At 33.0% G+C, this 23,062-nt stretch overlaps 3 protein-coding genes across 4 annotated transcripts; 1 reads left to right on the forward strand and 2 right to left on the reverse strand.

Annotated features, from left to right (window-relative positions):
• Window positions 1-629: 629 nt before the first annotated feature.
• On the reverse strand, window positions 630-6,244 carry LOC125862947 (uncharacterized). The gene is made up of 3 exons (XM_049543075.1): window positions 5,798-6,244; window positions 2,211-3,681; window positions 630-1,923 (listed from the first exon to the last, which is right to left on the reverse strand). Exons 1-3 carry the CDS (start codon window positions 6,090-6,092, stop codon window positions 1,737-1,739), a joined length of 1,953 nt encoding a protein of 650 aa, XP_049399032.1. The 5' UTR covers window positions 6,093-6,244; the 3' UTR covers window positions 630-1,736.
• A 6,595-nt stretch (window positions 6,245-12,839) lies between these two features.
• On the forward strand, window positions 12,840-16,473 carry LOC125849654 (nuclear envelope-associated protein 2-like). 2 transcript variants are annotated; one of them, XM_049529680.1, is made up of 6 exons: window positions 12,840-12,978; window positions 13,604-13,851; window positions 13,975-14,082; window positions 15,385-15,834; window positions 15,924-16,025; window positions 16,113-16,473. In XM_049529680.1, the coding sequence occupies exons 2-6, from the start codon at window positions 13,675-13,677 to the stop codon at window positions 16,275-16,277; spliced, it is 1,002 nt and encodes a 333-aa protein (XP_049385637.1). In that variant the 5' UTR covers window positions 12,840-12,978; window positions 13,604-13,674; the 3' UTR covers window positions 16,278-16,473. The 2 variants fall into 2 exon arrangements, with proteins under 2 accessions (XP_049385637.1, XP_049385636.1); XM_049529679.1 differs by lacking the exon at window positions 12,840-12,978 and having other exon boundaries at window positions 13,381-13,851; window positions 15,373-15,834.
• A 1,063-nt stretch (window positions 16,474-17,536) lies between these two features.
• On the reverse strand, window positions 17,537-20,164 carry LOC125847685 (uncharacterized protein PB18E9.04c-like). The gene is made up of 4 exons (XM_049527346.1): window positions 19,952-20,164; window positions 18,556-19,266; window positions 18,343-18,466; window positions 17,537-18,138 (listed from the first exon to the last, which is right to left on the reverse strand). The coding sequence occupies exons 1-4, from the start codon at window positions 20,031-20,033 to the stop codon at window positions 17,952-17,954; spliced, it is 1,104 nt and encodes a 367-aa protein (XP_049383303.1). The 5' UTR covers window positions 20,034-20,164; the 3' UTR covers window positions 17,537-17,951.
• Window positions 20,165-23,062: the final 2,898 nt, after the last annotated feature.

Raw genomic sequence — 23,062 nt, forward strand, 5'->3', positions numbered from 1 at the left:
TCATCTGTTACTATGTTCATCAAAAGGTTTAGGCAAATTCAAAAGATGTGAATTGGGCAATATAAATATTGTTATATTGATTGGAAGATCTTTTTTTTTGTTCACCTTTTCGTTTAAAGTATAAAGCAATTTCAGATATACGATAGGAGGGATAGAGCAATGGATGAACTTATTTTCCTAAGTCGTCACTACACATGCTTGATGGTGATGGATGGTACTTTGAACATGATATATATCAAGTTCATTACATAGTGTATCAGTCCCTGCCTTACTAGCTGTAACAACCCATCATTATGAATTTGCACTAGCATTCTTAAAACTGACAGATAATCTTCTCAGTTTACATCCTGTTCGACGAGTTACGAAAAAGCGATAAACAAGGAGACTGTACAGAAGAATGAAGACCCATGTCACCAGATGGACCTTTTTCTTTGCTTCTGATCGGGACAAGAACCCAACCAAGGTTCTTAAATTGTTCCTGTTTTGGTATGGAGCAGTCCCAGACAAAAAAGAGAGGATAGTCAAATGAAATCAACTCTTTTCCTACACACATTATATTGAATGATGGAGCAAAAATTATACTCTAATGATTCTTGGTATTTAGACAAAAGAAAAAAGTCACTGCAACATAACAGAGAAAAACCAAGGAAAGTCTTATTTTAAAAGTTAATGCTGAAAATGAACTCCTAACAAGTTTACAGCCATTACAACATCATATATCTACAATAATTTAAAACAGCACGGGAAATGAGACCTAAAGCATGCAGTGAGACGATAGCATACAATTCTCTTTGTATGCAGTCAGTCAACCTGATAATAACGAGAATTATCCATCATACCTTCAAGGATGTATGTAGTCTTTTGTTTCTAACTTCCATAATTCCAACTGAAATGTGATACGGTTGAAAGGATTTTGATCTATCAGTCTTCGCACAAACTCTGATTTATATGCATAATAATACCATAATCTACCACATATTTTTGGTTCTCTTAGTCCTGTTTGTTGAAACACGAGGGGGTCTTGGGCATTCGATTCTCTGCCCAGTCAGCAAGATCTGAATATCTTCATACTGCACCAATACACCTTTGAAAACTACTCTTAACAATAAATCAGCTCTAAGCCTTCAACAGCTTCAGAGACTTTTAACACCACTACTTTTGTCATTAATATGAACCAAACAAGCATATCCTTTTTCGATGAATTTCATACATGATACCTGCTCTGAGATGCCTAGATTCAAAATGTATATGCTTGATACAAAAGCAACTAGGATATTCTCACATACGTTACTCGAAGAGGTCCAGAATCTCAGTCCGTGACTTTCCACAATTGTAGATCCCTTTAATCAATAATCAATAATCAATAACCGGTCAACGAAGAAGTAACCCAAAATACAAAGCACCCACCACCCATGTATAGCAATCTCTCGCTTAAGATATTCTATAATCCCAGCCAAACTCCAACGCCTCAGAAGGTTTTTTCTTATCCGACATAAGCTCCCGTCAAAGTGCTTTGTGATTTCCCGGGAAAAAGATAAAACAGCCAAACTATAACTATATCTACTCCAGAACAATCTACTTAACCATAAATACAGCAACTTAACCTATTGCGACCCTTTAAGAGGAGAAATGTACTAGATTGATCTATTACCAGTTCAGTCGATAAGCTCATGAAGGAACTGATAAGAAATACCTATAAGCCATCTCTCCCCGTCAATAACCAGATCTCGCAGATCTTATGTCGCAGCTACCACCCCTGAATCGGGGACGATCTCTGCGAGAGTAAACTTAATTGGTTGCCATCCGGATTGAGGTTGTACAAGCCATTTCTTCATGTTAACAACCATGTGCAAGATCTGAAGTATTTCGCCTAAAGCAAGCTCCTTTAAGCACATTTTCTTAATAACTGTTGCTGCTTCAAACCTAGTGAAGGATCAAGTAAATAAGCAAGTTCAAAATTAGATCACATCAGCCAAGATACACATAAGGAATCACCTTCTGTCTTCTTCTTTTTTTTAAAAGGTAAAATAAAACCACACAAGGAAACATTTTTAGAGGACCTAACAAAGATAAAAATATGTTTGCCATAATCCTGATATGTTTAATTGGATTTTCAATTGGAAGAGCTTCACTTAAATAAGAACTTTAGAAACTTCCCCAAACATCCACCAAACATCCACAAAGGTTCAAACTAAATGAGAACCCATTACCTGCACTGAGTAGCGCTTATGGCAGCTCGTCCGGTAGAAGATGATAGAAATTTCTGGAGGTCATCCCATGCTTCTTTGGGATATTGTTTCATATTACCACCAATGGGATTCACACACCTCCATAGGTTCTCATTTTTACCAACATATAATTGCAGAGCACCTAAATTCCGTGTTACTACCAGCTGTTGTTCAACTGCACTCGTGAGAGCCTTCTTAACATCAGTATTGCGGTGTTTTGGATCTCCATATTTGATGCAATCAGAGATGTTTGCTTCAGTAGGCATAATCTTCTCAGTTTTAAGGGTGTTCAATGCAAGTAAAACGACTCCAATAAGGCCTTGAACATAATCAGAAGGTTTTGGGCATCCTGGAGCTCCCCACACACCATTGAGAGGTCCATTACTGCTATTTGCTATAGATGACGGTGGTGGAATCTCAGGGCTGGGATGTGGATACCTGTTTACCTCTTTTTCAACATAAAATGGTGTTTTCTTCTGCAAATTGTGTCCTTTATGAGGCCCATTTGTATTTGTATAAGAATTCTCGATGTTAGGAGGTTGTCTCGATTCTCCAGTCCACGTTTGAGAAAAAGGACGATTATGACCATTATTGGAGTTTTCACTGACTTTTAGCTTACCCATATCAGGCATAGATATTTGAGGGCCTGAGGTGTAGCCAATTGCATCAGACCTAGGAGGCATTGAATGTGAATGATGCACATGCGAATTAGGTGGTAAGAAATTACCAGATGGAATTACCGGTGATACTGGGAGGTTGTTTGGCCTTCCTGGAGGATAATTGTTTTGATAATTGTTCTGTGAGTTGTTTCCATTCGTCCAGGATGGCTCAGGATTACCAGGAACACCGCTTGGTACAGGCCCACTGAAAGGAGTTCTTGAATTATGAACTCCAGGTAACTCCACTGAATCATTGAACTGCTTAGGATATCCATATCCTGGTTGATGAAAGTTTGCAGCACTATGATTTTCTTGTGTGCCAGATGAAGTTCGTGATATATTGGGTTGATTCACACTTCTACGAACTGGTTTGCCCTTCTGCTTAATATCTGTACCCCTTCCCAAATTGTTAAACTTCATTTGCGGGTTTTCATGGAAAGTGTCAAGCTGGTTTATCAGACTGGAGTCACTAGACGACGTTGATAATGCGTCTAAAGTGGGTAAAGAACCGTAGCTGCTATTTACAAGTTGACTTGATTCACTATTTGTGAGAGGAGGTCCTCCAGATGAAAGGCTTGTCCAGAGCCATACAGTCTTCGCAGCAGCAACAAGGGGAACAGAAGCTTTTTGAGGTTGTGCGAGAAGAATATTATATCTGCGCATGCGCAATTGATGAAGTGCGTTTGAAAAATCACGATCTCCCGAAATCAACAAATAGTTAGCAGGTGCAGGATTGTCAACTGCCCAGAATAACATGTCCACAAGAATCTTCTTATCACTTGCATCTTTGACACCTGTACACATTTGGACAAAAATTTGTCATGACGGAGTCCAAGCAGTTCTAAATAGATCTAATCACGCTACCATAAATGTTAAAAATAAGAATCCTGAATACACTGCTTTTCACTTGGTCTATACACTACCTTGAAGGGTTAGCTTAAGACTTGATTAAGATAAGAATTCTACTAAACATTAAAAGCGACCACATATCAGCTCCAAATTCTCACTTTTGTCCAAGGTTGTATAGCAGCATATGCCACCAGTATGGTCAAAAATCAACTCACATCCTCTCTCGCTCTCTCTCTCTCTCTCGCTCACTGTCTGACAATGAAAAGTAAATTTTCTTTCTCTTCCAAATCTTTCACAGAGAACTGATGAAGGTCAGCAAAAATTAGAGCCTTCCCAACACAGCCAACGAGACATGTTTTAATTTGTCTTCTGATTTGGAAGAAAATTCAAGTGATGGATGCACTAAATCTTTCTTCTGAGCAGTGGCGGAGGCAGGCTAGAAGGGCGGAATCATTTCAATCTCTTTGCACAAAAAGAAACTGAGATGACAAAGCGTATGCGCCTTGATTTCCACCGCTGCTTCTGAATTACCAACTTGCCATTGATAATTTTGAGGATCCTTCAACTTTTTTGCCCGATCGGCCGGCCAGAAAGCAAATTCAGTATCTTATTCTCCCAGTCTCAAATATATATGCTAATCTTCCCACTCTTTGGTGGAAGTTACAAGCTTCAAGTTAATATGACTTGGTGTTGAAGTTTTTTGTGTGCAATTCTTTCTAGAAGCTTTTAGGTCTAATCAAATTTAGAAACAAAAAGAGAGGTTCATGGTGATAATTCCACCAGACTTTGAGGTTCAGAAGCTAGAAATGGTAAACATATTATACAGTTTGGCAGAAGATTGCAAAGACTATCCTTTAACTATGGTGAAAATAGACTATCCTTTAATTACTGTAAAAAATATAGAAATTAGTAAAATATATCAGATCTGTTAAATTATTAAGTAAACACGTGCAGGGGCAGATATAGAAGGTAGCGAGGGGGTTTGCTCCGCAAGAAGTTACACAGTATACATAAGGTATTTTGAAAAAAAAAAATTAAGTACATATATAGGTTTTGAACCTCCTAAAAATAAGATTAAAGGTTGGCTTAGTGATTGAGGGGGTTAAAAATCTAACTTAAGGTTCCAAGTTGAAATCTCAAGCACTACAATTTTTGTTTTTTCGAAACACTGAAAATACTAGACTCGACACTAGACACACGTCATAATTTTAAACTAGAACTGAAGGAACTGGAGGGGGAGCCAAATCCAACTATATATACTTGAAAATGTTTTTAAAAAAACACATATGTACATAATCCACGCCCATTGTCCGAACACGTGTTAAAAGAAACTTCCCGCCAAGAAGATTGGGCTCTTTTGCTTCACTCTCAATAGAGTCTTCTTTCCTACCTTCGGCGTTGATGAAAGGGACAGTTCCATAAAAGAAAAGGGACAGTTCCATAAAAGAGTATGGACTGTGCAGTAGTACTCACACCCGATTACTTAAAATCATGGATCTACCGCGGACCACTATTTTGATTTCTTCATGATCTAGAGAAAATGAGCTCTATAATTCCGAAACAAAAGATCAGCAACTCATAAAAGTTGAGTATGTGCTAAACAGATTCTTAAACACCCCATATCTATCACTGATAGTGGGTTTGATGAGAAAATTAAAACAAATAAACACAATCAATACTTTTTTCCAAGTAACAATCCTTTGGTTGATGTTTAAATTGGAAAACATGGTTATTTTCACTGAAAAAAATGCAATTTTGCATCTGACTGAATTCGACCACAGAAAATTCAGATTTGCACTTGCATAGATTCAAAGGGTCAGCCTTGCTCTTTAGACCATCAAAAACACTCCGTTGACTTATATATCAGCACAAACAAAGCAATCATAAAGGCACAATTCAATGAGATCTAACCGATCCTGTCCAGTGACAGAAAAATCAACTGTTAAAACATAGATCGACTCAACCAAACATCAAATCAACTAAAAACAAGTCACTTTCATCCGAATTACACAGACCAACAAAGATGCAAACAGAAAAAAAGTGTGTCAACAAAAATTATACCTGCAGGAACGTGATTAAGGCCGATTCCAGTACTATTAAGCGCCTGCTGAACAGAAGAAGAGATCTTAGTTGTATCACCGTAAGCGGAAATAGAAACCGGTCCACAGTAGTTCATATTCACAAGCGCAGAACTTATATTCTGAGCGATCGCATGAGGATCAGATCCTCTAGGTACTTGACAGTTTTCTATATCCCACCATACCGAAATCCTCGCCGCCGAGTACAGCGCCTCAGCCGCACCCGACGGCTGCGGTCCTCCCCCTCCACCGTTCCCGTTTCCCCCTGCACCACCCATTTCGAACGAGTTCCGTCGCCGGAGAAGAAATGGCGCACGATAGCGAATGCCGATGTGTAAAATTTAGTCTTTTTATGTATGTCTGGTGCGTAAGGTTAGTTGAGGAGTGCGTAGGATTAGAAGAGGATATAGAGAGTGGAAGATATAGATGAGAGAGTGTTGGATTATAAAAGGGGGATTTTGATGAGTGGGGACTGCCGTAGTTGTGACGGGTGGAAGATTCATCAGGGGTTTACGAAATGACTATTATATCCTTCCATTTAATTGGACAGAATGGTAAATATGTTGTGTAGCAGAATCGTGAGGAACGAGCTTGACTTCCATCGAGGAAAGTGCTGAGTTGGTGTCTCAAATTATGATTTAAAATAAATTAGTACTACATGAAAATAAGTTTAGTTTTCTCTTTTCTATCTATTGAAAAAAAAAATAACCACTAATATTCTATTTATAATTTTAAAAATCAAATTAAATTAGGATTAAAATTTTATTTCTAATTGAACTAGGATAAACAAAATTTAACTAGACATTAATTCCCTTAATTAAATAACAAATCTTGAACAACTTAGAATTTCAACACAAATTTAAATTATTATTCCAACAATTAATAAAAAATGTATTATTGTTTCACAAATTGGAATGGTATATACAGATTTTATCATTACATTGTATGAGGGTGAATATGTTATATTTTTTGTACAGCTCAAAGAAACATTTTCAAAATTTAAAATTAAATTATTATTATTATATATCTATATAATTATATATTTATTTCTTTTGAAATTGATTAAAAATGAAAAATATAATATAAAATGTGAGGAAGTAATTTATTTTCTCTTTTAATGCATTTTACTATTTGATCATTGACTCTTCGTCTTCAACTACCATTTCAGTTTTTAAATATGATTTGTTTTTTTTCTATTCCAATATTACATGGATTGCCATGATTGGATCTCTCCACGTCATAATTTCTTTTCCTTTTTTGAAAAAAAAAAAGTATGACAGTATGTTATCATGAAGAAAGTAAACAAAGAACTGATTATTTTTTACGTGATTGAATTCATTACTTCATTAGGGAAAAAAAATTATTTTGCATTTGACGTTTACAGTAAATCATTAAATATGTGATGTAAGCTTTATAAATAGATTTATTACTTAATTATATTAGCAAATATATAAATCCTATCATCTAATTTTTTAGCTGATAATACTATTAAATTAATATAAATAAATGTTTTACTTGCTTTGTACTATATTTTATTACTTTGCTACATTTTTTTCATCCTCTATTTTATATATATCCTACTCTCTTCAGATTTGTTTAACAAAACTATACTAATAAGCTATTGTGACTGAATTAATAAAATATTTTACTATTAATTTTTTATTCGATATTCGATACTATTTCAAATAGACAAAGTGGTTTGACAAGGTATTCTATTTATTTGAAGTGTAGCATTCAAGTTTGATCATTGACTCTTGGTCTTGGAGTATCATCTACTCTTTAACTCTTGAATATGGACTTTTCAATTTTCTAACATAGTAATCTGTAATTGGATCTCTCAACCTCATAAATCTTTTTCCTTTATTTTTTATTTTTGTCATTGAATATTTTGTTTTATTTAACATATTCTTTTTATTTCTCTGATTATTTTTTAAAAATAAAATAAGAGAGTATCATTAATTTAATAAAATTAATTGCCAAAGGATATCTAGAATTGAAACATAAATCTTAGTGATGCGTCGTAAAGTTATACCTATCGATATTTTAAAAATAAAATTGATGTTTTGCTTAATACGAGATATAATACGATAAATAGTGTGATTGATTAACATGTACGATTAACCTATCTATCGAAGCATAAATATAATACGAAAGAAAAAATGATATATGTATGTTTATAATATATTTTAATTTGAAAACTTAAAAATAAAAACCTAAGAATACAACCATGGATTCTTTGCTTCATTAGTAAACAAACCTGTATTATTGAATTTGCAAATATTTGATTCATTACTTGCCTTGTTCATGCAAGCCACATAACAAAAAGAGTTATACCTTCCCCACCATCCTTTTTCTTTCTTTTTTACTTTATGAAAATAAATATGTTTTTTTCAAATATAAAAAAGTAAGTAGGAAGCATTGAGTTTACGGATTCAACCCCACCCAATCATAACCCGCATGGGAACAAAAGCCCAAGGTGAAACCCAGTCCATGGAAGAGATTGGGCATCGGCCTATTTTGGGTGCTCAGCCCACTTTATGGGGGCTCTTCTGGCAACTTAGCACTTTGATTGTTGAGAGTAGAAACAATTATTTGAATAAGGTTTTAGGGTATAAAGATCTAATAAAATACTTATATTTGTGGAATAGCCTATTAGTGATGATCATTTTATAAATCCTATTCACATGAACTTATATTTTTACTTCTTTTTTGTAAATTTAGGAGATCGTTGGAAATTGATGTGTGTCTGCGGTACTAATTTTTAAGAATATTTCACTTGATGTAAATACATAGGTTTGATGTTCCTATTCTCAAAACTCTATTTACTTCGCCACTAAAAAATGCATTTTCTCCGGATATATATGATTGATGGACAAAATTATGAAGATTCTATTGATCGATAGAATGCATGAATAATATAATGTGCTATAACACGTGCACTGCAATATTATACTACCATTTTTTCTATTATATTAAATGCATCTCCTTATTCTGCAATGATTTGTTGAGAACGAAACGTGTTCTCAAAATATAATAATATTCGAAGTTTACTTAGAAATAACATTTAAAACTTGAAGTATGAATTTCACCTCGAAAAGATATCAATTTGTAGGGAGAAAAAAATTTTACTTGGGAATTGGTCCTGATAAGTTTTTCAAGTTTGGATGAAAAACTAACATAACATACAATTAAATAAATATAATTTATTTATTTTTAAAAAAGAACTTGAAAATAATTATAAAAGAAATTATGTCCAAACGACCCAAAGTCATGATTAGGGGTGAAATACCATATAGAAGGCAAAAAATTTAGAGTAAATTTTAGGTTTAGCAAACATAAAAATCATATTTATATGTTATAGCTATAGTTTGTATAATTGTGCTCCATAACAAACTTTACGTTTGCTATGACTATTAATCTATATATTTCGATATACATATACATAAAAAATTATATTTGTATATTTCGGTATACAAACTAAAACATAGTAATCGTATATAAACAAAATTACTACATATATACAACACATATGTATACTGAACGGGTCTATTTGTATATTTCGGTATACAAATGGGTCTATTTGTATATTTTGGTATACAAATGGGATGACAAAATCATGGAATATTTGTTGTGAATTACAAATAAAATAAATTATGACTATAACATTTAATTTGAATTACTAATTTGCTATTTCATACAATATTTCCAAACAATTTAACACCACAGTTTGAATATTATGATATTTGGCATGCATTTTAAAAGCTTGGTATGCAATGTCGCATTTGGTATTTATAAAAGAAAATATTAAATCGAATATCGTACAAAAATATATAGGTACATATAAAATTCATATATATGTATATATATATTAGTAAATATATAAAATAGTAGCAGTAACTAATTGTTTAGATGTTGAATTTCGACTACTCTATCTTGAAACAAAGAGACATGTTTGTACTTTTTTTTGAATAATATTAGAGTATGATATAATTGAAATGTTTCTTAAAAAGTCAAAACCATAATTTTTTATTATGCGAATATATATGAGTTGAAGTTAGCCAAACTATAGTAACCAATTTTTCCTACCCACAAAATATCAAAACCAAATTTTAAAATATCAAATTATCGAACCAAACATTACATATCATACCGTACTATACCATACCATTCTTACCTCTACGCACCCTAGTCATGATAGCTAAGGTCCATCCAACTAATTTGAATGAATAGTAGTAGTAAATATCTTTTTTTTTTAATTATCTTCAGTGGATATTAAATTATTAAAAAAGTGGTAGACAAATCAAATCGGAAAAGGAGTTTGCAAAGCGTAAATAATTGACTCACACTTGTAACCACAAAATTATTGTTTTGTGTCCATATTGATGCTATTGAACCACTTCGATCTCACTAGAGCAACTACTGGAAATCTTCTGGTATAAAGATTCTGGGAAATCTTTATACATTTTGTCATGTGTTCATTCCATTTTGCAAAGCTACAAACACTTATTTCGAAAAAAATAAATATATATTTATTAAAAAATTAAGTGTTTGACAAATCAATAAAAATGTTTTTAAATGAAAGTAGAAGTTGATTTTTTGTTGTTGGGAAGAAGTTAATAATTTCTGTCTTAAAAAAAAAAAACATAGAAGCAGAAACAAAAAATTATTTTTCTCAAGACTAATTTTTTTTTCCGTATATAAATATTTACCAATATATTTCTTATTAATTAATCAACATATTTAATAAGTTTGGTTAAATATCATTTATGAATTTTATTATTTATTTTTGTATTATAAATTTTAGAATTTATTTTACGTTTGTATATTATTAATTTATATATTATATATTATTTTACGTATTATTTTGCAGAATTAGAAAAAAAAATCTACCAACAATATTTTTACAAGATTAGAAAAAAGAAAAAAAATTTAAATATTTCAGCCTCCCCAAAAAATATAATATTGATTGAAAATTTAAACATGTACATTTTAATTTAGTAAAAACAAAAATTAATATAATTTTTTAAAAATAGATATTTAAAATAGTTTCTCTCTATAAAATAATTTTAATATTAGAAGTACCTTAATAGTTGTCTTTTTTTGTAATTTGACTATGAAAAACACCTTTTTAAAAAAGATCAACCAACCACATTTTGCTTAAGAAAAACACTTTTTTAATTAATTCAAACACAATTTTTTTTTTTGAGTACTTTCTTGAAAAGTCATTTTAAATAAGTGATTCTAAGACTAAACAATTTTTTAGCATCAATGCCAAACAAGTTCCAAGTATGTGACAAAAACTGAATGTGCTATAATCTTTTTAAAGAAAAAACTAATTAATACTAAACTTTCGACATTAATTTTATATTCTCTCCATTTTAATTAGCTCGATCGCACTTGACCTGGTACTTTCTTGTGTCGAGTTTCATTTTTTAATGTCAATAGTGAGATAAATAGAATATTAAACAAGCTAACAAATTAAATTAAAATGAGTATACCTATGGCTCTAGCGTGTGACACAAATAATAAGGCAAGCAATCAATACGTAGTAAGTTAGAAAAGGCCACACATGATTCACGGAAAGTTGAGTTTGTTTCCTCTTCTGATATACAGTATTGACATTAATAATCATCTTAAATAAACCATTCACGAATTCAATTTCAATTTTTTTAAAAATAATGATAGTATTTAAAAAAAATAATTATATTTTGATTATTTCATGAAATACTTATTGTTTTTATTATTATATTGATGAAAATATCTTTAAAAATATATATTTATAATGCTAGTTTGTCTGGGAGCAATCATATATCTTTAAAATTTCATAATGCCTTTTTTGTCTATCTTTTCAAAAAATATAAGTCGTGCTTATTTATAATGCTCGCACATCATAATATATTATGCCCCATTAGTTCTGAAGTTGTATTAGAAATTTTCATATTGAAGGTAATATATATATATATATAAAGGTAACCTCATGATTTTTAAGTTTAAATACGAAGTATTTGATAAAAGATGAAATAAAAGAAAATAAAATATACATATCAGGATTTATTGTATTTGATACGAAATATATGAAAAAAGATAAAATGTTGGTGTAATATACCACAAATATAATAAATCTAACATATGCACTTAATATTTTAATTTTTACATCAAAATGCATCAACAATTGTTTGTTTTCTTGGAATATAAACAAAATATATTTTTGTAATGAAAAAAGAAGAAAAAGATAAAGTTTTGTCCGTAGAAAAGTTCATGGCCAGGTAACTTCATAGTATCTTAAATACGAGGTATCTTATTAAGATTAAAAGATCAATAATATTTTTTCTTAAAATACATATTTATATTTTCGTAAAGAAGAAAGAGAGGAACTCATTTGCCATAGAAAAGTTCACTGCAAATGATTAATTATCTAATCTTGATGAAGACATTCCATGATTTTTTTGCCTTTTTTATTTAAATTAAATTGGTCCATAATTTATTGTTGTAAATAATGTGAAATCAATTCATTTCCATTTTTGCTTTTTAATATGTTAGTATTTAATTTAAAATTTACCAATAAATTAATTCCTTCATTCAAATCTTGACTATTTTCTAATTCCTCCTTTTTCCAAAATTCAGTATTTCTTGTCTTACTCTACTTGAGCATAGTCAAACAAATCTCTGACAGGATGTAAATTATTTTCCTAAATAAACTCGATTATTTTCACATCTAATTGCATGTGAAAATAATCAAGATTTTTCTTTTAATAATAATTTAGATCAATCTGACAGTTGCAAATAACTCACCCCACGTGGAGAGATCTTGTCCCTTGATGAAAATTTTCAGATTTGCCGCGCTGAGGTCATTTTATGTCCAGGTTCGAAATTTGTCCTTTGTCCCAAAACCCGAGGCTCGTAAAACCCGAACCTATACCTATTTCCGAACCAGTATACTATCTGTCAAGTCGAAAAACCGAACCTCTAGTTCAAATTCCGAACCTCCACATCACCTTCATCTCTCTGTCTCTGTTTAGACAATAGACATATCAGTGAATCTCAGCTTCCCTTATTCACTGCTCTATTAAACTCTCCCACCCACCCACCCCCCAAAATCACTTCACTCATCCTCTCATTTCTTCCTCCGCCGTCCGATCCTTCAACTCAGATCAATCGTCGCCGGTAAATCCCCCATCATACATATACATATATATTTTTTTAAAATTTTTTGGTGTTATTAGCATCATCAGTTTTTTGTTTTTTTTTCTAAATCTCTGCAAGTAGATTTGATCGCATTTCTCGTGATTTTCTACTCTTTCGCTGATCAGGTGTTCATGCATGTTTGTCTCTGTGTGTGTTTATGGGTAAAAATGATTAGTGCTATTTTTTTAGCTGTGTGGGAAGCGTGTTTCTTAATTGTTCCTTAGAAGTGTAAGAGTCGTGTGGAATAAACCTCCATTTGACTGTCAACTTGCTCCTCTCTCTCTCTCTTTCGTTTTCAAAACACTGATCTGTCTTTTTTTTTCTCTCTCCATATTGAAATTGATTCATGAAATATTAAGAACCATATAAAAAATTTGAATTTTGAAGTATTATAACGCATTATCTTACATTTATAATAATTCTGTTTCCATTATTGCTCTTGGATTATCAATAAATTGAAAATTCTGAAATTTGGGTCAGCGACTTAAATGCTACCCTACGTATGCACATGCAAAGTGTGCTTGGTTGTTAGCTTTAATTACGGAGGTCATAGGAAGAAGCAACTAAGTTTTTTTTCCCTTTTTGGGATTTATACGCTTCACAGGTGAATCATCGGATATAGTAGCAGAAACAACAGTTCATCCTGGATTTGTAGTTGTCTGGAGTTTTACGGTGATGTCGGTGGAAGAACGGCCGTCGACTTTAGTGGTGGATCCGTTGTTGAAGGATCTGAGTGAGAAGAAACAGAATTTCCGGCGAAACGTGGTGTCGCTTGCGGCGGAGCTCAAGGAGTTTCGCAGCCGTCTTGCTTATCAAGAACAGTCGTTTGTTCGTGAAACCCTAACCAGACAGGTCAAATTGAGTTTTGATTTAAATTTTTTTTTGTCTTTTCCTATGTGAAGTAGGTGGACGTGTGGGTCAGGTGATTCTTGGACTTGGTCTGATTATTGTGTGTTTATTGTTTTTTATTTACAGGAAGCAGAGAGTAAAGCTAAGAAAATGGAAGAAGAGATAAACAAATTGCAGAAGAATTTGGAGGAAAAGAATGGAGAGCTTCAATTTTCAGCTTTAAACACTGAGAAGGTATTTGTCATGAAAGTCATTTCTTGAAAATTTATGTATTTTTGGTTTGATTTGAGAGTAGTTTAGTGGGTTTAGATGAAGGATAAGTTGGGCTCCAAGATCTTGTGTGTGGGGCATTTGGGTTAATTTGCAATTACTAAAAGAAAAGGTACTTGAAAGGCATATTATGATGAATATCTTTTGAGGCTACTTTCTGGCATTTCTTGTTTGTCCTTTTTGGGAAATAGTATTGAGGATTGAAGAATTAATAGAAGATTATTGTCTCTAGTAGTTCAACCTTAATATAGTGGTCCAACAAACTTTGTCTGTGTTTTGAATTAGGTCGAAAATTTTGTTTCTTTTAGCTGAGTTAGTGAGATAAAGAGGAATCTTGGATGATTTACCATTTAATAAATCAAACTACTTTTTGGATTCACTTGTTAGTGGCTTTTAGATGGGTAGCACTTGTTTTTAAACATCACTTTCTACCCCTTTGTTGTGCATTTATAATTAAAAAAATATATCTATTAGTTTTAGGATTGAGGTTTTTTTAAGGTAGTGCTAAAACTGTCTTTTGTGAGAGTCAAGTTCTCTTGGTATTAGCTATCTTGAGATGCCTTTGATATTGAGGCATATATCATTTCTCCAACTCTGAATATTCTGGCATTGAGAGTTGTCCTCAGATTGTTGAAGAAACGATTAGTTGGATATAACATGGTGCCTGGCCGATTCAAATAAAGTGTGCTCGAATGAGCATCTTAGGTAGCAATTCAAGGCGACTTATTTTAGTCAATTATGTGTGATAAAGTAATTTATATATATGACTGGGACAACCTGAATATCTGTGGTTGATTCATATTTTTGACACCATATCGGTGTGTTAGGAATGAGTGATTTGAGTTGATAAAAAAGATGTCTAATAACGGTAAATGTATGATGATACATCTGCTTTAAGTAGATTCAAGTTAACTTAAAGGAAATTAGTGCGACTTAACACATAATGGAAGTACTTAAACTCCTAAAGTTTGACTGAAAAAGTTACAAACTCCAAATCTGAATAATAATACAGTATCCCTTATTAATCCAATTCCTTTTAAACCCTTCACTTATTTTTTGTTTTTTTAAGATTGAATTGAAAAGTCTTTTATTTTGTAAAAAATATCTTCTCCTCTGGTTAATTTAAGATGCATACTAATTGTTCAGTTGTGTGCGACTTTTTCCTTTAATATCTATAAACATGCATCATTACAATAAGAATGGTCTAGGATATTGGTATGCATTTCAATAACATCTGGTCTGAATGTTATTCAGTATGTCAAGCAGTTGGATGACCTCAAATCACAACTTTCTGCTACTCAAGCAACTGCAGATGCAAGTGCTGCATCAGCTGAATCTGCACAGCTTCAGTGTTTGGTGCTTTTGAAAGAGTTGGATGAGAAAAACAGCTCACTGAAGGAACATGAGGTTCGTGTAAATAAACTTGGTGAGCAATTAGATCTTTTGCAGAAGGATCTTCAAGCAAGAGAATCATCCCAAAGGCAATTGAAAGATGAAGTAGTGAGAATCGAGCATGATATCATGCAAGCATTAGCAAAATCTGGAGCAAACACAGATTGTGAACTGAGGAAGGTCTTAGATGAGGTCTCTCCAAAGAACATTGAGAAGATGAACAAGCTGTTGACTAACAAAGATGAAGAACTTGCCAAACTCAGGGACGAAATCAGGATCATGTCTGCCCACTGGAAGCTAAAAACCAAGGAGTTGGAATCTCAGGTTGGTACATACTTTCCCATCGCTCTCTAAATTCTATGATACTTTATGAGTGATATTTCCTCACGATTTTCAACCTCTTTCCTGGACAGTTGGAAAAGCATCGTAGGGCTGATCAAGAGTTGAAAAAGAGGATTATGAAGTTGGAATTTTGTCTCCAAGAGACTCGAACTCAAACTCGCAAGCTTCAAAGGGTAATTCTACTCTTTACTACTACTACATTGATTAAATTATGCCTGATACAGTAAACCTAATGCCATTCATGCTAACATAAATTGCAGATGGGGGAACGACGTGACAAAGCTATTAAGGAACTGAGAGACCAATTATCAACTAAGCAAGTTGGAACTTCAAGCAACAATAATCAGAACTTCTGGGATACCTCAGGATTCAAGGTTGTCGTTTCAATGTCGATGTTGATGTTAGTCCTCTTTTCTAAGCGGTAATACTTACCATTAGTATAGTTGACAATGTAAAAAGGAGAAGTGTAGCTAGTTACAACTTAGAAGAGAGATTAGGAAAAGCTGTAGAGCTACTGTTTCATATATTAGAATGTTAATCATACTATATGGGGGCCTATCTTTTTGCACCTTAAGGGCATCACAACTGAATCCATCATCTCGATGTTCAATTATTAGATATATATACATGCGTTAACTTAAACGTTATATAATCATGTTTTCAAAATGTATCGTTGAAACTCCAATCTGAAGGGCCCAGTTGCATAATTTTCTTGTCCTAGTGAGGAAGCCTAGTTTTCTGATTTTATTTATTGAATTAGTCAAAAATTCGAATCAGCATCCTATGTCATAGATGTATTGACAATTTGGGAAACGCTATCTTCATAGCTTTTTAAAGATAATTTTCTACTACCTAGGATTACTAGACTAAACGCGTATATATTCGTTAATTAGTTTAATTTTTTGTATGCTAATCTAAGCCACCTAAGATCATCATAGCATATATTTCTAACTCTGTGGTTGATTACAAGATTCTTAATTTTTCTAAATCTTATTGCTTTGTTAGTTAATTGAGGTTTGTTACCTCATTAGGATTGGTAAGGTAATATTGACAAATTGCCCTTTGATTAATGGCTTTAATTTTTTTTTTTTTAAAGGTTATGATCCATCCAATAATGCCTTTATATGGGAGAAGAGGGAGTATAGAAATTATAAATCTAAATCATTGTTTATTAATCATGTAGGGCGTTGAAGAAACACGTAATTGCGCTAGTGCATGGCGCTCATTGATTAATCAACTTAAAGTGACCATTAATACACCACTCTGAAATAAATATAGAAAAATAGGGCATCGTCAGCCCCTTTCATGTTCTAAAAATTTCTCTTCTTTTCTTTTGATGTTGATGGCTGTAAAATGCTTTTGACTTTGATCTACATGGCTGTACCCAACTTAATTCCTTTGAAGGAACAAAAGGCATGCATATAAAAAAATGATTTATGCATTTAGGGGTCGTTTGATTTGAAAAAAAGTAATGCTCAGATTAATTATATAGTATTTCTGAGAAGAAATTGTTTGATTACAAAAATACCTCCACCTTAAATAGAAAAAAAATAAAATTGAACAGAAGTAGCTTTGTCATTTTTCAATATTTATTCAGGTAGTAATTACTAATCTTGATATAACTTATCTCATAATTACTAACCAAACAATGAATAAGACAATTAAATCTGTCTCCAAACTATCTATATTTATCCAACATATCAAACCTTAATTTAATTGGAAACATAGACCTAAGTCTATTCATAGTAAGTAATAACCAGCTACAACTGATGATATGAGATCTAAGATCCTTCATAAGCTGGGAAATATATAATATAGCAGTGTAACATCAGGCCAATTGAACATATATGGGATAATTAAGAATTACTACTTCAAAGTGATAGATATAGATAATGGCCTCTAAAATTAATATATGAATTTTACATCTAGGTAGTGGATATGCAGGATATATCAACTATACTAAAGCAGTGTATAGGTGTGTAATGTCTAAACCTCTGAAAATACTCCTAACTGCTTCCATTTTTTCCTCCACGATAACTGTACATTGTTTTGAAACCGAAAATCCAGTTTCTCACTTGACAATTGAGCTTCTCTTTTCCTCAAAACTCCAAGACCAGCTTACTAGTCGCGATGGACGCGACTAGAACGATGCAGCCAACTAGGGGTTGCAATTCATTTGACATGGACAGTGAAGTAGAAGTAGTCGGAGGAATACTATCACCGATGCCCGAGGGCATCATTCCAAAACCAGAGTCGTTACCATTCGTCACTGTTGGAGGTGCTAAGCTGCGAAAATTACAGTTCACAAAGTTAGTGAAAAGCATATCGATTACTTCATCCATTTTATATAACAATTTAAAAAGAAAGACACGTTTCTATACACAGGTCTTTTTTCATTTCTTTAACTCCTTGCCTAGAAACACATAACCACAGGAAATGCAACGAAGAGGGTATTATTAGATTGATGGAGAGAATGAAAATTCCCCTTACCCTGGTATTGCTGCACCTGTTGATGAGGATGTTGTTGGAACTGGAGTTCCAGACATTGGCGTGGTAGTTGTTGCAGGCGATGACAAAGAAGACCCCGATGCAGGGAAAACACAAGAGCCACTGCCTGTATGTCAGCATGTAAAGGATCAGAAAACAATAAGATGCTGGTTTATAACCGCAAGGTAGGTCAATAAAGAATCCTTCTTTGCTTACTTGGGTTTGAGTTGGTTATCATGGCAGCACCCCCAAAATCACAGCTCGTTTGTGCTGGATTCTTTTGAAAGTAGCTATTGAAGGCATAGGATGCATGACCTTCCAGACTATTGGGATTATAACAACTTCCACCCTGCTGGATGGCTGAGCAATCTGCTCCCATCCCACAAGCATAATCAAGCGCCGACTGAAGTGAAGTGTCTCCAGCTCCATTCTTTGCAACACACCAGCTCTGCCCTCCAGTAGCAGGAGCATTTGTGGTTGCAGGAGGCGTTACCGGGGTGGTGGCAGGAACACCCCCTACCGGATTTGGGTTCATTGTTACAGGATTACTTACGGGTGTACTTGTGCTGGGGGTGGTAACTGGATTAGTTAGTGGTACCGGAGGATTGGAGTTTGGGTCAGTCACAGGGGTCGTAGAAGGAGCTGCTGGAGGTATAGACCCAAAATTTGGAATTCCAAGGTTAGGATTTGTGGATGGGACAGTAACAACTGTTGGAGCTGAGTTATCTGGAGGCATATTAGACGGAGTTGTGACAGGATTTACTATAGGGGTTGTAGGAAATCCCATTGTTGCTGGTGGATCCATCAAGTCATGTTTAATTGCTCTAATGGGTAACAACTCAAGCAGTCCTTTCCCAAACATATGATATTTTTGTTCCTTTTCCCTTTCAAGCTCTCTGTGCTCAATTCTTTTAGCTGGGGATAATCCTGCAAAGAACATTATTAGATTTTTAACTTGTTTTGCCATATTTTAACTTAAACGTTTCTCAACTCTTATAACATCAAATCTCAACCAATGCAGCCCCGTTTTTCAAGTGGACATGATAAATCTAGCATGCTCAGTTGACCGTAAACGTCTTTTCTGACGATAAATCCAGTTCTTCATGAACATTTCTAGAATAAGATGACAGTCTTATCTCTAGCATAAGCTTTGCTTTACCACCCTAGTGAATGATGTAAACTAAGCTCAAATAAACCATTTGCTCCATTTTATCAAAGTCACTAGGTTACCTTTCCACACAAATATTGAAAACCTAGGGCTTAAGGATTCTATTGAAAAAACAGGAAAAAAACAAATCTTTTCTGGGGGAAAAAGATCTAGTCTAAAAATGATAGAGCTAAAATGGGGAAAATGCATTTCAGAATCTTGAACATAAACAGCAGCAAAAATCAAGAAACTTGAGCTTAACCAACATCCAGACCCCATTCTTGTAAAATATAGGAACACTAAACAGAAACATACTACAAATTCCAAATCTCAAACTTGGACAAAGAAAACAGTAGTCACATAATAACAAAAATCAGCAAAAACAAGAATCTTGCTTTTAACCAACATTCAAACCCCATTCATAAAGAAATACTCAAAAAAAAAAAAAAAAAACACTACACTTACCAGAAATGCAGGCAAGAAGAATAAACAAGAAGAATAAGAAGATGAATTTTGAAGCTCCTCTAGTCATTATAGTGTTGGGCATTTTTCTTCAATGTGTTGTTACTTGAGAAAGAGACCCCAATAGAACTATAATAGGAATTAAGTATATAATGTGCTTCTTTAAACATAGAATTAAAAAAGTTGTGCCATTTAAATAGCAAAAGGGAGAAAGGGGCAGAAAAAAGAAGGTATGAGTAGGAGATAAACAATGGTGGGGTAGGACATAAAAGTTAAAAAGAAACGAATATATATTAACTTTCTAGTGTATATGTCATAATAACACAGGAAGAAAAAAAAAGTGATTACTTTGTGCTGAAGAAAATATTGAAAATTGTTTTTTTGCTTCTCTACTATGGTAAAGCATAAATTATTTTTCAAATTTCTGAAAGATTGAGTTCATACTAAAACAAAAAAAGTAACACTTGGCAAATTGCAGACAAATGCTACATGCATGTTGAAAGCAAAGGGTGGAAACCTTATCTTTGAATGGGGCAAAGGATCATTATGTTGCCTCATTTTGTTTTTGTAACGATAAAATAGTTGAGATGCGGACAAATTGATCATAAAATATTATTATCTGGAATATTATATATATATATAAAAGGGGGTGGGGTGGGGTAGAGGGTCCTTGACAGTGGTCGGTGGAGCCATGCTTTAGAATTTAGAAAAGGATGGGAGTGAGTGAGACCAGGAGATACACGATATTCTAATTTGATGCAACTCACACTCTTTCTCCCCAGATTCACTGCATCATTTTATTTTGTATACGATTATCAAGGTATGATCTATTACTGTATTTTTATTCGATGTGTTTCTATAGTTTAAATCGATGACATCTTGATTATATGACAATAACTTTATATTAGTTAGGTCGAAACTATATATTTAATTTATATATAAAAGTTTAAAAACTGGAAAGTTAATTAATGATAATTTTAGAATGTAACTGTAACTGTTGGGAAAGGTGACAAAGTGGTAGGATATAGATACAAAAAAGGAAATGGGACTGAAAATGGGTTGAAAGGGAAGATATATTTGAATCTAGGAAGGATTTTTAACATAGTTTAAAATTTAAAATAAAAGTGGGGGACGACAAAACACTTTTTTGGGTAATTAAAGTTTCTCTTTTAGAAAGTAAAAAAACAACTTAATTTGGACAATCATTTGATATTGAGGGAGTGATAAAACCAAGAACCAAGGGGTAGAGTGTAATCAATTTTCTCATCTTGGAATTAAATCCAAACGTTAGGACTAGACTTTACTCTTTCAAATTCATTTTAATTCAGGACAAAAATAGTGAGTAAATATAAGCATGAATTTGCTCCTATTGATACCTTCTCATCTTTTACTTGAAAGTCGTAGTAATCATACACATGTCAACTAATTTTATTTGATATGAAACCTCATAATTTTTAATTATTTTATTGATCACTAGGTCACACCTTTAAATCCTAGTGTGGGATTCATGTTTATTTTACATTATTTTTCAACACGATATTAGCATATTATATTTTAAAATGTACTTGAATACCCCTTGAAGTTATCTTGGTCGTTAACAAAAACAAGAAGCAAGTTATGATAAACTGTAGTCCAAGTCTACCTAAAGGAGGCTATGTACAATAGTATCGTGGGATGCCCCTGTCCAGATTCATTTTGATCACCTCAAAATCCACATTCTGCTTTGCAAAAGGAAAAGTTAAATTACATGCAAATAAAAAAAGATAAAGAGGTGGCTATGAAATGTCAATTTTATTTTAATTTTAAAATGGTCAAAGATAATATCAGATTTATGTTTTGGAGGAAGTGGAGCTGCTGACACTTTCTGTTTGCCTTTTTATCTGTTACTCCTTTTCTTGGCAAAGCAAACGACTATGTTTTTCAATTTCTCCTCATATACAGTTACTTATTAAACATTTATCCACACAAAAGTGCACCCAACATTAATAGCAACACCATCTTATATTTTTTTTGGTTTAATCATGTATATGCGAAGCTTATCGACCCCATTAATTTAGATTCGTGTAGGACATTACCACTAAAGGGGTAAAGCGCTCATCAGTCATTACCAAAAAGTTCTATGCATATTTCCCAAGTTTCAACCTGATTTTTTTTTTATAAAAAATGATGAAATGTGAACCATCTCGGGGCACCCTTAGTTGGTCAGCATCATGTTATATAAAAGACTTATTGACCGAAGTTAGGATCACCTCTTTATAGTTGTAGATAAGCACCGAAAGTAAGAGAAGTTAGGCATTGGGGAACTAATCTCAGAAAATCTGACCAAAAGATAGTCAAATTTCCATCACTAACAAAGCGAGGATTGGAACCCTACCATGAGACCTCGCAAGCTAGGCTTTTAGAGATGAGGCCTTTTGGCGAACCAAAGTCAATTTTGGACCACTTGGATCTCGTTTTCATCCTACTAATTCTATAGGGGAAAAGTGAAGTTCAAAATTAGCTATAGCATGAGGCAGGCTTAAGAGCATCAAACAATTATAAGGCCATTCTCTCCTCCTATATATTAATTAATTTATTTTTTATGCCTATGTAAAAGAAATAAAATATGATAATCAAGAATTAGTGCATTTGCTTTAGGTTCATTGGACTATAATTTATAGTCCAGAAATACATGTGCTGGGTTGGGTTTCCTTTAACAAAAAAAAAAAGAAGATGCTTTATGATCATGCAACCATCATCAACAAAGGTTCGGCTTCTCTTTTTGCTCAAGTTGTTTGGATATTAAAATATGAATTTTGCATAGAAAACTTGAATCCTTTAAAATGTATTATGTCAAATCAAAGGGATCCATTCCCATGTGAGCTAATTTGTAATCCATTAAATCTGAGTCATCCGACAGCTGAAAAGATTTGATCAGCCCATCTAAATTCAATAAACAAATTTCTCTGTTCACTCTTTTTACAAAAAGGAAAGATAAAAAAGCAACAACCAATACAACATTCTACTTGCTTTTTCTTTGTATTGCTTTCCAATTTGATATTGTAACCAATAGATCGGCACAAGTGTTATAGTCGATTAAAGAAAATTTCGAGATAAGTGATATAAGTGTTTGTG

This window comes from Solanum stenotomum, chromosome 1 (genome assembly GCF_019186545.1).
Source record: "Solanum stenotomum isolate F172 chromosome 1, ASM1918654v1, whole genome shotgun sequence".
Classification (NCBI taxonomy): Eukaryota; Viridiplantae; Streptophyta; class Magnoliopsida; order Solanales; family Solanaceae; genus Solanum; species Solanum stenotomum.

Coding starts and splice junctions, on each gene's coding strand:
- LOC125862947 (XM_049543075.1), bottom strand. CDS start 6,092: ATGGGTGGTGCAGGGGGAAACGGGAACGGTGGAGGGGGAGGACCGCAG. Junction 3,682..5,797: donor CCTTAATCACGTTCCTGCAG/GTATAATTTTTG, acceptor AAATGTGTACAG/GTGTCAAAGATGCAAGTGAT. Junction 1,924..2,210: donor ATAAGCGCTACTCAGTGCAG/GTAATGGGTTCT, acceptor ATCCTTCACTAG/GTTTGAAGCAGCAACAGTTA.
- LOC125849654 (XM_049529679.1), top strand. CDS start 13,675: ATGTCGGTGGAAGAACGGCCGTCGACTTTAGTGGTGGATCCGTTGTTG. Junction 15,835..15,923: donor CCAAGGAGTTGGAATCTCAG/GTTGGTACATAC, acceptor TTTCCTGGACAG/TTGGAAAAGCATCGTAGGGC. Junction 16,026..16,112: donor AAACTCGCAAGCTTCAAAGG/GTAATTCTACTC, acceptor CATAAATTGCAG/ATGGGGGAACGACGTGACAA.
- LOC125847685 (XM_049527346.1), bottom strand. CDS start 20,033: ATGCCCAACACTATAATGACTAGAGGAGCTTCAAAATTCATCTTCTTA. Junction 19,267..19,951: donor TCTTCTTGCCTGCATTTCTG/GTAAGTGTAGTG, acceptor TGTTCTTTGCAG/GATTATCCCCAGCTAAAAGA. Junction 18,467..18,555: donor GATAACCAACTCAAACCCAA/GTAAGCAAAGAA, acceptor GCTGACATACAG/GCAGTGGCTCTTGTGTTTTC.